Source organism: Rhipicephalus microplus, chromosome 10 (assembly GCF_043290135.1).
Source record: "Rhipicephalus microplus isolate Deutch F79 chromosome 10, USDA_Rmic, whole genome shotgun sequence".
Lineage (NCBI taxonomy): Eukaryota > Metazoa > Arthropoda > Arachnida > Ixodida > Ixodidae > Rhipicephalus > Rhipicephalus microplus.
The window spans coordinates 66,975,671-66,989,097 of record NC_134709.1 but is presented as its reverse complement, the minus strand read 5'-3'; the positions used below and the strand labels follow the sequence as shown (position 1 = coordinate 66,989,097).

Genomic DNA, 13,427 nt, shown 5'->3' with positions numbered 1-13,427 from the left:
TTCGGTGAACACACTCGCAAGTCGACTCACTCGGGCTCAGATCAAGCCATGAGTCATTCTGGTGAGTCCAGGTGAGGAATATTTTGGCGAGATTGAGTCCGAGTGCAGAACGTTTTTGTGAGTGTGAGTGAGTCACCCTAAAAAATTCGGTGAGTCTGAGTCCTGGTGATTCTTAAGAACAAAGTTTAATTCACAAGTGAACCTCAGTAAGCTACACAACACTTCCGACCTCTGCACATAGGTATCTGGTTCGGCGCCTTCAGGGCAGTGAGCAACCAAAGGAGCTAGAGAGCGGGCCTCGACTCGTTGCCGTTTCCATGGACGCTGACGTCGAGCATGAGGTGAACCTCGTCAACAAGATGTGCCACACTCGAGACTTCGACAATGTCACCATCGCTGTTCGTAGCCTGGAGAAGATATTCGGATTTGTGACGCCGGTAAGGACCCGCTAATAATACGGTCAGACAGCGTCGAGTGTAGACGTGAAATGGTTGTGAAGCTTTTCCTTCGCAAGAGAGATTTGGAGCATGGTACGCTTCTGTATTTATTTATATCTAAATTTCTTTATGAAGACCCTCAGGGTTAAGTGTGTTAAAGATGGGAGGGTTCTCAGCAAACGAGAAAAAAAGTTATAAAGAAATCAAAAGCTTCAGTATGGTCCATGGCTTCAGGTTACACAGTTTTAGCTGGAATCAACATAGGTATTTAAAGTGGATCACGTTCCGGCGTTGACAATCCTTTGGCACAATGTCGATTAGCTAGGTGTGCCATCACATCCCTGAACAACCTATCAGAGCTATTTTCATTCTGCAGGAGGTACAAAGGAAGAAACAAAGAAAAGAGGTAGTTTTGGTACACACACGCTATGTCTCACTCGCCCACATTTTCCTGCTTAGCTTTATTTAGGTTGGTACAGGAAACCTGAACATCGTACAGGGTAAGAATACAGGAGCAGATCTGAAAGTCAGGGCGGCAGGATATTCTCCTGTTCACAATTGTGCAGCAACAATGAGAGTACAAGTGTTGTCCACTAGTTCTGTGCGTCATCATATTGCGTAGCTCAGTGACCTGTTTCAGTTATCGGGACGGCTCAGTGCTCTTCCATAGTTGAGTACGAAGTACTCAAAATTGTCAAACACTTTATCTAAACATACTAACTACTCTGAATCGTTAAGCACTCTTTCTAAACATTTCATTTGCAGTAACAGTGGCGAAACAGGAAAACAGGTGGATTGATAAAACCAACATTAACTCAGATACAAGAAAAGGAAAAGAGTGGCATAAACATTACTAATAGAATAAACTATCCATCTAGAGAGAAGGCCTCCTAATTCTTTCTTACTTGCCTCCTCCTCCTCCTCTCCCACCATTAGGTGAAACTGGTGGATGGTGTGAGCTTCCTTCTGAGGAAAGGCGAATGCCTAAGCGTGGTCGGCATAAACGGTAGCGGCAAGACCGCGTTACTGGAGACGCTGATCGGCATTCGGGTGCCCACCAACGGGGACGCGTACACGTCCTCGCTGACGCTGGTCACCGACATTCGAGGCTGGCAGCGGGGCATCGGCTACGCGCCGGACGGCGTCTCCAAAGAGAGCATGCCGGCGCTCACCGTGGGCGAGATGTTGGACATCGTGGCCAGACTGCGAGGTGTCGCCCAGAGTCGCCAGGCTGTGGCGAGCGCCCTGGCGCTGACAGGAAGGCTCCGCGATGACCAGATGGTCAACGAGTGCAGGTAATAACGGTAAAGGAAATCGGAGATCACCCTGTTCATTGACTTAAATGCCTCATAGTGGCATTCGCACGTCGGCTATCACGTGACCTGGGCGGCTCCTTGGGTCTGCTTCGTGCTCTGCGTGCTGCAGAAGCAGACATAAGAGGCCAGGCGAAAGGAAGCGCGCGGTTAAGATATGCTCCTCCAGACGCCAAAGCAATCACGGGTGGTCGCAATCTTTCATTGAACTCGGTTAGCTTCCAATACTTGCCTTGACAGTTAATTAGCAGATATCCTAAGCGAAGTTACTTGCCCATACCTTCTGTATGCAATATAACTTAACTTCAACGAGTACGATGTGGGTATTTGTATTTCTAGAGAAGACTTTTTCGGGACATCCGGAAAACCGGAAGTAAATGCTCGGGTGGGTGTACATACGAGAGAAACACTGGAGTAGCAAGATGCGCTTACCAGTAATTGTTTTTGGCATAACTTTTGGTTGATAATTGCTCGTTAGCGGAATCTGCACCAACATTCAGTGAATGACGATCTGGATATAGAAGGATGGCAGATGCAGCCGAGGGCTACAGAGAGAAAAAAAAAGGGGGGGGGGTATTATGATAAGTTCACAGGAATGAAGCACAATGACCTGGAACGAGACAGCATTCTTTAATCAATTGCTCGATCGATCAATAAATAAATAAATAAATCAAACAATCAATCAACCGCCCTTACTTCTCAATAAATATTATTGGGGCAACGGCTTGACGATGCTCCGGTCTTCTATAAAGCCCATAAGTAAAATGTACCACTGTACATTTGAAATGAATGCACTTCGACAGGAAGATCCTAATATAGCAGAGACTAGGAAATTCATGCAGAAGAACGTACTGCTGCACGATTTAGTACTTGCTAACAAACATTTTTGTCACGCTCAAGCAGAATCACAAAAGAAAGAATCACCCCCGTCGACATAAGAACTATGCCCCGTTGTAATATTTGTGATAGTGTTTAAGCGATAAAACGTCTGTTAGGAAAAGCGTGAAAGAACCAGTCGTTTACGCATGATTATGCATAATGGTTACAGTGATAGGCCTAATAGAAAATACACGTCGCAATTGAAAAGCAATACTACCTATACAACATGTTACGGATGGCCAATGTTTGCGACCCGACGTCACGCCGAATTGCCAGGCGCCACGCTTCTTCCACTGACCGTGAGACCACTTGGACATCGCAAGAGTTTCTTTTTAAGCGCCCTGGCGGGGGTGTTCATCTCAGACGTTCAGCGCTGAGGATTAACCCTTTTGTGTCAGTGGCGATGAGGGGCAGCCGCCAATTTTCCCGAAATAGAGTACGGGCCCCCGAATGCACTAGTTGAGAACCGAGGCACAAGCCCCTTCCCATGGTAGAACACACCGGCGAAATGTTGGCGATAACTTCAGAAATCTGTCATCCTTACCCAGTTGAGAGCATTCCTCGCTTATGCAAAAGGGCGTGATTGAAATATAATTAAAGGCAGCGTGTTCAATAATGTCACACGAATAATTGGATCTATGTCAATGACCTTTTTTACTCCAAGAAGAGGATGAGGAGACACGAAGGTGATTTAAGCGCAGAATATCGCCCTGCTAGGTAGTCTGGTTTCTTTTACAACATGAGATAGAAGAAGATCATTGACTGTCTCTTCTAGGAGTTGTTAGTGTGGCTTTGTATCGGCTGGCCACCCGAACTTAGCCGTTCGTCTAGTTGAGACGCCCAATCAACGTCTTCCTCGTAGTCGTCGGAACTTCCACTCAGGTTCGCTCGACCTGCCTGGGTCTCCTATCAAGCTCTAGCTCCCGGAAACGTAAGCGTTGGGACACCGCCGGAATGGCAGTCGTGCCAGAACTGTTCGGGACTTCTCGCATCTGATCGTCGCGGACCAAACGCTGCCGGTCGCCTCACGTATGCCATCACCTGCTAACATGAACTTTCGGGATTTAGCTGCTGTTTAAACATTCAACTGTTAGTCCCTTTGTAAATTTAACCTTAATGTTAATCTTACTACTTGCTTGTACTCCTCGTTATTGTTCATTTTTATGTATGCTTGTTGGTTTTTTGAAGTGTTGTATTTCTTGTGCCACGTACTAGTGAACTAAATCTATCGTTTCGTTTGTCCACACACGTTTCTGATCTCTTTACTACTTCTGCTTGCATACGGTTAGAACTAATCTGCTGTCATTCCCGCCAGCGACTTCGCGCCGGTGACGCTAGAGTGGAAGCTTGTAACGCAACAGAAATTAATAAATACAACAACAACGAAACTACAAGAACAAACTGCAAAGAAAAAGGCTTTGGTCCTGTTGTGGACAGATAACAGGCTCAGGCTGACAGTGCTGCTTATTGTGGTCTGATTGCTGATTATGATTCGCGAGGGTGACAGAGGCCACGTTGAGTCAGTGGCACGCCGTCAAGAAGCTTGACGCGAGGCTTCAATGAAGTGGTGATATCGTGCATCTCAAACTACGCCCAGCCACGGAGAGCTGAAGATGCTGCTGATCGCATGTGCGGCCGTCGGCGTCCCTCCCGTGTTGCTGGTGGACGAGCCGTACTCCGACGTGGAACCACTGTACCGCAACAAGATAATCTACATGCTGCAACTCCTCAAGGAGAGCCAGGCGATATCGTTGGTGTCGACGTCGCACCGGCAAGTCTTGCGTTTGTTCTGAAAAATTGGCGCATAACGTAGCGTTTCGGCACAGCAATGATCAAACTGATTAAAGGGGCACTGACACCGAAATTCGCGGCCAAGATAGCTTGCGGATTTCATCTGCAAAGTGTCAACAGAGAATATAGCTTGGAATGTATTTTAAATTATTTTGAAGTTAATTTAATTAATTAGCATGCCCCATTTATACAATCTTGATTGATTGACATGTGGGGTTTAACGTCCCAAAACCACTATATGATTATGAGCGACGCCATAGCGGAGGGCTCCGGAATTTTCGACCACCCGGGGTTCTTTGACATGCACCCAAATCTGAGCACACGGGCAATTTTGAAGTTTGCGCGTGTGATGGACTCTATCACGCTGTAGACACCCTGAAAGGGGACCCTTGGGGACCTCCTACTTCCCTCACATGACCTCGCTGCAGCAATTTATGACGACGTCATGGCCGCCATTTTTCTTTTTGGTGGCGTTTGCTCCAGCAGACCCGGAGGAAAGAATAAACTGAGGAGAGGCCGTTACGTCACATTCTGTGAAGCCGGAAGTAGGGAAGTGGTGTCCGTTGGCGGCTCGCGCACGCGCAACGGGCGCCATCGAGAGGGAGGGCTCCTGGGAAACTCCCAACGTTTATAGAACCTCTGATGCGACAGCCTTTTGTAAAGACGGGGAATAGCGCGATCTCACGCAGCATGAAGTGCCAGATCACGAGGAGCCGAGAAGTGTCACGGGCACTTTTTGTGCTATAGCCGCTTGTGCATACAAGCACACAGCTCAGCATTGCCGATTAACAAACATCCACGCCACATAGAACACAATAACACGCAAAATGTATTCAGTCTGCCAATTATACAACACGCGGATGCAGCGAAACCACAGCCAGACACACTCAATTCGGCGCACGTTGCTGGACTAGCTGAAGCATAATGCGACAACAGTGCCACTTCCAGCCACTTCTTCCGGCGGCGCCGCGCAACACCACCGAGTTTTCAAACTGAACAGGCTCTATAAACGTTGAGTACGCCGGCGTGCCCACCTTTTCCCACAACCCCCCTGCAAAATCACTTGACTTCCGCTAGACTTCTCGCTCTGCAGCTCACAGAGCGAAAACTTTCCTTCCGCCCTGTCCAGCAGACCATTACTCGGCAGCTGCTCACGAGTCCGTCGCCGCGGGGCAAAAGTTGAAAATTTGTGTTTGATGACGTTGCTGTCCCGTTTCCGTTTCGAAAAAAAAAAAAAAACTTCTTTAGCGTACGATGGATTGTCGTTTTCGAAACCGAGACTCAAACTGGTCGGGAATAACGAGCCAGTATTTATTTCTCGCGTGCTGCTGAAAACGATGTGCCGTGTTATGACTAACAGGCACCCAGGAACACATTGCAGAAAAAAAGCGCTAGGCCAAATTGTTGGTTTCGGTACCCCTTTTTGGCTGAAAAAATATGTCTCATGAGTCAAACTGTCCACCGTCAACGAGAACACAAATCGTACCAAAAGCCACGTGGCGTAACACTTCGGCGTCATCGGACAACATCGTCTTTTTGCAAAAGTTGTGCCGATATCAGATGTCAAGACAGGGAGAGGCGAACGCTTCATTTGAGGTTGGACAAAGCTATCAGCTCGTAACGTCAAAGTCAGTATTTCGTGAGAGTTAGAGGTGCTATCAGTTTTAGAGTGCCGCTTACAGGTAGCCATTACTAAGTTGAGGGTAGGCGTGTCTTCCCAGCAGTAATAGAGAGAAGGAACACAGCGAAATGTAAAGGTTTAGCGCGCACACGGTTGCACAATGATGAACTGGAAATGAGCGTGCCACGAGGTGGTACTATACGACCTGGCAAGAAAATACCCTCGGGCAAGTTGATTTGGTACAGTTACTGAGTTAATAGGCTGAAAAGGGGGCCAAATAATACGACGGAACGTTCTCTGCTAACAACTGATTTTTCTATTTAAAAAGCACCCATCGTTGCAGTCTAGTCGTGCTCGACTACTAAGGTTACGCTTACCCGAATCTCGGCTGCGGCAGCCGCAATCTGGGGGAGGCGAAATGATGGACACCGGTGTACCTAATTGCTATGTGGGTTTCACGTCCCAAAACCACCTTATGATTATAAGAGACACCGTAGTGGAGGGCTCCGAAAATTTCGACCACCTGGGGTTCTTTAGCGTGTACGCAAATATCAGCACACTGGTCTACAACATTTCCGCCTCCATCGAAAATGCAGCCGCCGCAGCCGGGATTTCATCCCGTGACCTGCGGGTCAGCAGCCGAGTACCTTACCCACTAGACCACCGCGGCGGGGCAGCTGCGTACTTACATTTAGCGACACTTAAAGGAAGCCCAGGGGGTCATTTACGAAGCATTACAAAACAGCATCTCTCATAATAAAACCTTGGTCTTGAAATGTAAGACCCCTCAAATGATGCTCTCAGACAGTTAAGGTACTTATAACATGACGAGAATAGCAAGAGAAGTACCCAGCACGCAAGCCTTCATCTATTACGTAGACGATTTCTGCGGTGTTCGGTGTAACCGAGGGTGTTTTGAGGTAGTAGGGCACCTCCTATTAGAGTCAGATTACAGACTATCCCCCCTTGTGTCCTTATTCAAGATTATAATGAAGACTGCATATAAGGCAGGTGCACTCGCTGTAGTGCGTGGACACGTGGCCATAGCGGTCACGATTCCATAGCGTCTCGGTCTTCCAAACACTATGGCCTCAGTAAATGTATGATGTGGAGCTATAGAGTACTTAAAGTTAATCTGAAATGGTTTTGACGATTATTTACAAACCCATTAGGCTGGTAGACCAAGTACCAAGGGTAACTAAGAGACCATTTGAGCTCTCTGCGTAAACTGTGTAATTTATTACAGCGCTTTAAAGCTGCGAATCACTCCAGATCGCTGCGACTCGGCCGAACGCGTTTTCAACCGCCCATACACCAAGCAACACGCTCTGCCCCACTGACGTCATCCTTTCCAGCTTATCTGATTGGCTGCGGAATGCGCAGCACAGACTGCCGGTAACGGATCGGCAGCGGGATGCATGCGTATGTGGTCTGACGTCAAATCGTCACGCAGGCACTGTGAAGGCGGAGTTTAGCCCCAAGCACTCGAAGAAAGAGTTGAGGGCTGTTGAGGGTGAAAGGCGGAGGAGGAGGGTCCTTTTTTAGCACTCGTAGCTCCGTTAATAATGGCTGTTTCGATTGAACTCTGGTGCCAATGATTTGCTTCAGTAGAGGTCTAATAAAAACGTAATGTGAAAAAACCGTTTCAGCGACCCTTTAAGCGCGCGTCGTCTGGGAGGTCTAGTGTGCCTCGATGCGAATGTTCTATTGTACTGAGTGTTAACAGCTTCCCACTTCTAATCCAATTTGGCAACATCTCAAGATGCAATATCTCCACTCTTTAACCCAATATGGCAGCGACTATATCAAGTGTCACTCAACATGGCCTGTAACACCTGTGGAGTCAGCACCGTGTACGAAGGAACGCCGGCATTGAGGCGGATGCTGTGAATCGCACCCATGCATCCGCTAGCTTGGTGCGACTTCCTAATTAGTGATGCCTCGTAGCACTTCGCTTCATTTGCAATGAGCCACACGAGACGGATTTCTTGCTCGAGCCTGCATTATCGAGAAATGAAAACACCCATATACGGTGGCTTCCAAATGTCGCATTAGGAAGGGTCGGAATTGTCGGTAATCTTTGTTTTTGGTTTTTTTGCGAGCAACCCCTTCAAGGGAGTGCTGATTTTTAGCAGATCAAACGACTGTATTCATACCACATGGGTAGAGACATGACTCAAGTTGAAAATTCAGAAAATCCACGAAGCCTCACATTGAATGAAGGCAGGTCTCTCTCAATATTTTTCGGAAGCTTGCATAGAGATCCTTTGGAAGCTGACATTACAATGCACTCGCACCTGCATAATTTTGAAAACACGAAACCCTTAGGTGCCTGATTCTGTGTGAAAAGTGCTCGTTGGCGTCGGTGTCATCAACACGAGTAATGCGAAGAATCATCTTTGTGTGATGACGTCACCCGAAATGTATTCATGACAACACAGGTCGCCAAATTGTGTGACGTTGTGAGGACGTCACACGCTGACATAATCGCGTTGCTATGTAGCCGGATCGAGGGTGGCCTCATATAGCACTGTTAGGCCGTAAAGTTTGGTTAATTGGTATCGAGCTTAGTACAACATGAATACCAGCGTAAAGCGTAAGTGATGAGGAGGCAGATTCTATCTTTGTCCTGTGTTCCATCTTCTCGTTCCGGTCCCCCTCGACGCAGATAGTCACGTCCTATTGCGCCCGATCTCGGAGAAACTGCAAAACGATACGTGATGCTCAAAGTTTCCCCGTGATCTCGGAGGCAGCGCAGGGCCACGTAGCGTGCGGAAAGACTTCACGGAAGGGAGTGGGAGGGAAAAAAATTGATACACTAGGCTGAGAAAAGCTAGAAGTTGGGTTTCGTATTTGAGTCGTCATATGCAAATGCATAAAAGCCATGTGGCTGTTCTGACGTTGTACGTTTTTGCCTATATAAAATTATTAAAATACTGTGTTACAAATACTGAGACGTAAGAAGTTAGAAATGACCCACGTTACAAGGTGGACAAGCGCTTGTCGTGTCCACTTCGTAACGTGTGTCCTTCAGCTTGTTATGTCCAAGTAACTGCAGCGCAGTACTTTGTTTGTGCAAAACCAACTAACTCCATACCCCACATTCTTGACGTGTACAAACATGTCCTGGCTTGAATTAACCACTGTGTGCGCTTCTTAACAACCACGCTCTCTGCTCTTAATCGCCCTCGCAGTATGGCGCAGATCGAGATGCTCTGCGACCGTGTGGCCTTCCTAGAGTCCGGCAAGATTGAGGCGATGGGTGACGGGCCGCACATGGACCGCAAATACGGTGGTTGCTATCACGTCATCATCAAGTTGCCTCTGGAGAAGCGTAATAGCGTCTCCCTGATCAACCGCATCTACTTCGCGATGATGGAGTTTCACCAGTGCGAATTCATGTACAACTACAAGGTATGCATTCAGCTGGATTAACGCGCTCGCATCTACTCAAATCGGTCATTAGGTGGTATTGGCTGTGCCAGTAGGCTTGTTATCGCCTATGTTTTCACTGGTTACCAAAAAGTTAACCGGGTGAAAGAATGGTTGGATGGATGGGTATGTTTTGAGCGGTGCAAGTACATACCTTTATAACGGTGCAGTCATCTGTGCGCTACCGTGCTCAAAAATGGGAATTTTATGTGATATCACTGATATGCACACTCTAGACTGGCCTTAGTCGTCAGCGTCGCTGTCATGTTCCGCATAAAGTCAGAATCGATAACATATCGCCTCGAGTTTTGTATATTCAACCCGCGAATAAAGCGTGAGATCGCTGTCAAGGAACACCGCTGGACCAGAGATGATTGAATCGAGCCGGACATTCGCGTACCAAGAACGCGTGTGATAAAATCGCTCCACGTGCGTGGTCTGCCAGCCACTGCTTCTGAAGCAGAGAGAATGAATGAAACTACGTTTATTCCACTTTGCTCACGTCGAGAGAAAATAGAGAGTTTTAGTACTGTGTACGCTGCGTACGTGGCGGCGTTGCGTACGTAAGGATGCCACGTTCTGCGTAGTGCGCATGCGCAGACCGCAACTCGCACGTATCGCGTTACGTACGCAGCCACTACGTACGCACGCGTGAGATGCGTGCGTGCGTACGTATGAGCTGATCGCGCCGCTCTCGAACAAGTTCGCGAAAGCGCGAGACTTCGTTTTGCAGAATGGCGGTGTCGAAGGCAAGCACCAACCGGCTCTGTGGCTTAAAGTATGGCCATAGTCTGGCTATAACACTTGGATTGGCTCACATTGGCTGTCAACAACACGTACTTCTATTCTGATCTACCAGATGGCGCAACATGCTTCACGCTCGTTACGGATATACGCGGGTACTACGGCGTACTAAAAGCCGATTAGTGGCAAACGACGCCACGTCACGCAAGGCGCTTGCGTGATGCGTACGTAGCACCATTCCGCAGTACTAAAACTCTCTAGTGCCTCGCAGTCCATCGCCGGGCGAAGGAGCATGAAAGGGGGCCGGTGTGAGCTAGAGCAGGGCGGTAAGTTGCTTAAGAACTAATCGCAAACTTTCATCATGAGCGCACGGTGACAAACGCTGGCGCGCGAGCAACATGAACAGACAACAGCTGACGGCTTCTGCCACAACTTTTTCGTGAGACGGCAGGCACCACCGGAAACGTTTTTTTCCCTCGAAAGGTCAAATTCGCTAAAGTTTTGTTGGGCTACGCTATAGGTCAAGTCAATTTCCTGCAATCACATTCATTGCTTCGACCTTGTAGCGGAACTCATTTTTTTAGTACCAATTGTGAAGATTGTTGGACGACTGTGACGAGAGGTCGACGTTGCATGATGAGACGAAAAACAAATAAACGAGAACGTTGGCAGTCATGAAAGAATGAAGTTCGAATATTTCTAGTTCAGTGAAATCACGACAAGCAATGATAGAGCTGGCGTGAGCAACACTTGACGAGTGTGTTTTATAAGCTTCTTCTTGAACTATAATGACTATATTGAATACACCTTCAAGCTGTCGGATAAAGCAGGGTGGTCATTGTTCCAATTTTCTCTCTTGACTATGACTCTAGGACGCTGAATCACGAAGAAGAAAATCCATTTACGTAGGTGAACAACCTGTGTACACAGATCTCACATAAATAGGCCCTACAGTACGATTTATAAGGCTTCCTTGCCCCTTCTGGTATGGGCGCAGCGCAGAGATGTGACGCCCAGCGACTAGGCTGCTGCCTGTGGTTTAAATATCGTATTGATCTGCCGTTTTACTTCTTAAATTAATTTCAAGCCTGCAAATCATGGAGATCGTATTGCCGGCAGTTTTCAAGTGACCTTGAGCGAAAGTGATTGCCTTTATCCACAGACTCATACATCTGGGCGCTGGAACGAACTCATTCGGGAGAGATGAAAACGTGAAGATCAAGACACCAAGACAAGGATTAAAAAAAATACAGTCTCTGGCTTATAGTCCTCCGTTGAGCAACACATTTCATGTACTATTTGGGGCTCAAATTACAGAAGGGAATGCGTCCAAGATCTCCTCAGTCATTATTTTCTTCACTGAATAAGCTTCAACATATTCGCTAATTCCCTCTTTTTTGTAGAACAGTACGCTTTTTGTTTATTAATGGTTACTGAATCTGTGTATTGAGGCAACGTATGAACTGATCCAGGAAAGGTATGTGCAGTGGTAGGTATGGGAACGTACTTGCGTACAAGTGCACTGTGCTCTTTCCGAGAGGCCGCGCGTGCCCAAGTTCACCGCCCTCGACATCTGGGGCGCAGGGCACTCTCAAGTTCAACGTGGGCAGGGCGTACACGACGTGGGGCGAGCTCTTCTCCCGGCTCGTGTCCATCAAGAAGAAAGAGAAGCTGCCCGAGTTCTCCGTCGGCGACATCCCGCCCGAGGAGATCTTCGTGGGCCTGTCGCGGCGGCAGCTCTTCTTCACCTTCCGGCGGCCACGGGCAAACTTGAGTCGTATGCCGTCGCACATCGACAGCCGGCCAGGACCCGTCGAAGCGAAAGAGAAATGAGGGCTCTTGTTAAAAATAGAAGCCAGTCATTCTTACCAGCAAACAATGGTCTCGTAGATATGGCCTCTTGTTTGGCTAACCAAGCTCTTCCCCCGAGAAGATGTTCATGTTCTAAATAAAAGGAGACGTTTATCGGGCGTCTTTACAAGGTCCAACTCCAGAGAGGGTTCGGTACAGCACAGCCAAAACAAAGGCACTGGTGCTAGGATGATGATGATTATGATGGCTCAAATATCACTCAACTGCCGCGTCCTCGTCTGCCTTTTTCTCGAAGGCTGATTAATCACGTGGAAATATAGTGCTTGGCTGCTCACACGGAGGGTGTGGGATTCAATCTCTGCCGTTGTGGCCGCATTTCGTGCTAAGTGAAATGTTGTAAAGGTCCGTGTACTTATATTTAGGTGTACGTTAAAGTGATCGAAATTTCCGTCGCTTCCCTCTACGCTGTCTCTCATAGTTAAAGCTGCTCGCAGGTGTCGCAGTTTCGGGACGAAAAACCACAATGATTAAGTCATTCTTGTTAGGTTGTAATAGATTGTCATCAGAGGGCTCCACGGACCCAGAAGTGCGCCGCTGCCTTTTTTTTTATATCTCCCTCTGACATAATAAAGAAATGGAGCTTGACAGCGTTATCTCGCGTCCATGATCTCGAGTGATTGAATCCACTCAATCGGCGTCTCTTGGAGTTCGGTCACGGGGTGTTTGGAACAAACAAACAACGATTCTCACAGACGGCGTAAGCCTCCTCCGTGTAATAACATTCAACAGCAAGGTAAAATGAAAACACACGGTCCCTATACATTTCTCTAAGGCTGCTCGAAGGTGAACCCATTTATAACATTAGATGCGAACCAGCTCTATGACTAGCCTGTGTAACGCTGTCCCTCCGTACGAATCCGCCGCGCACCGTGGATGTTCGCGCGATGCCAAGTAGGTCACGCCACTGCCGCGCGTTGACATCATGCTGCCCTCGCTGTGCGCGCTGACGCGACTCTCTCCCTCACCGGCTGAGCGCTCGCCGCGGTGCCCGCAGCTGCCGCCTCGTCTGTTCGCCCGCTACACCTGCCGCTGCCGCTGCTCGCTACACTGCCGACTCGTGGGTTCACGCACAATAAACCAGACGCGCGCCTAACGAACGTGTTGAAACATGTCAGTACGTGTCACCTGCAAGACCTACGGCAGCCATCGCTAAAAACGAATCTTCTAGCGCTCACCGCAGCCCCCGCGTTAGCGCGTTAGCGCCGGTCAACCCGTGACGCCACTGTGCACAACGCTGCTGCTTTGCATCCCATCAAGGTTCCCTTCAGAGAGGTGGACCATGTTTTTTTTGCTCTGTTGATTCTATTGATCTTGCCCACTCGGTGATTTTCCGAACCA

The 13,427-nt window shown here is 48.2% G+C and overlaps 1 protein-coding gene across 1 annotated transcript; it reads left to right on the top strand.

Moving 5' to 3' along the window:
* The first annotated feature begins 9,241 nt into the window (after positions 1–9,241).
* LOC142774438 (uncharacterized) lies at positions 9,242–12,631 on the top strand. Its single transcript, XM_075874791.1, has 2 exons — positions 9,242–9,455; positions 11,802–12,631. The coding sequence occupies exons 1-2, from the start codon at positions 9,252–9,254 to the stop codon at positions 12,048–12,050; spliced, it is 453 nt and encodes a 150-aa protein (XP_075730906.1). The 5' UTR covers positions 9,242–9,251; the 3' UTR covers positions 12,051–12,631.
* Positions 12,632–13,427: the final 796 nt, after the last annotated feature.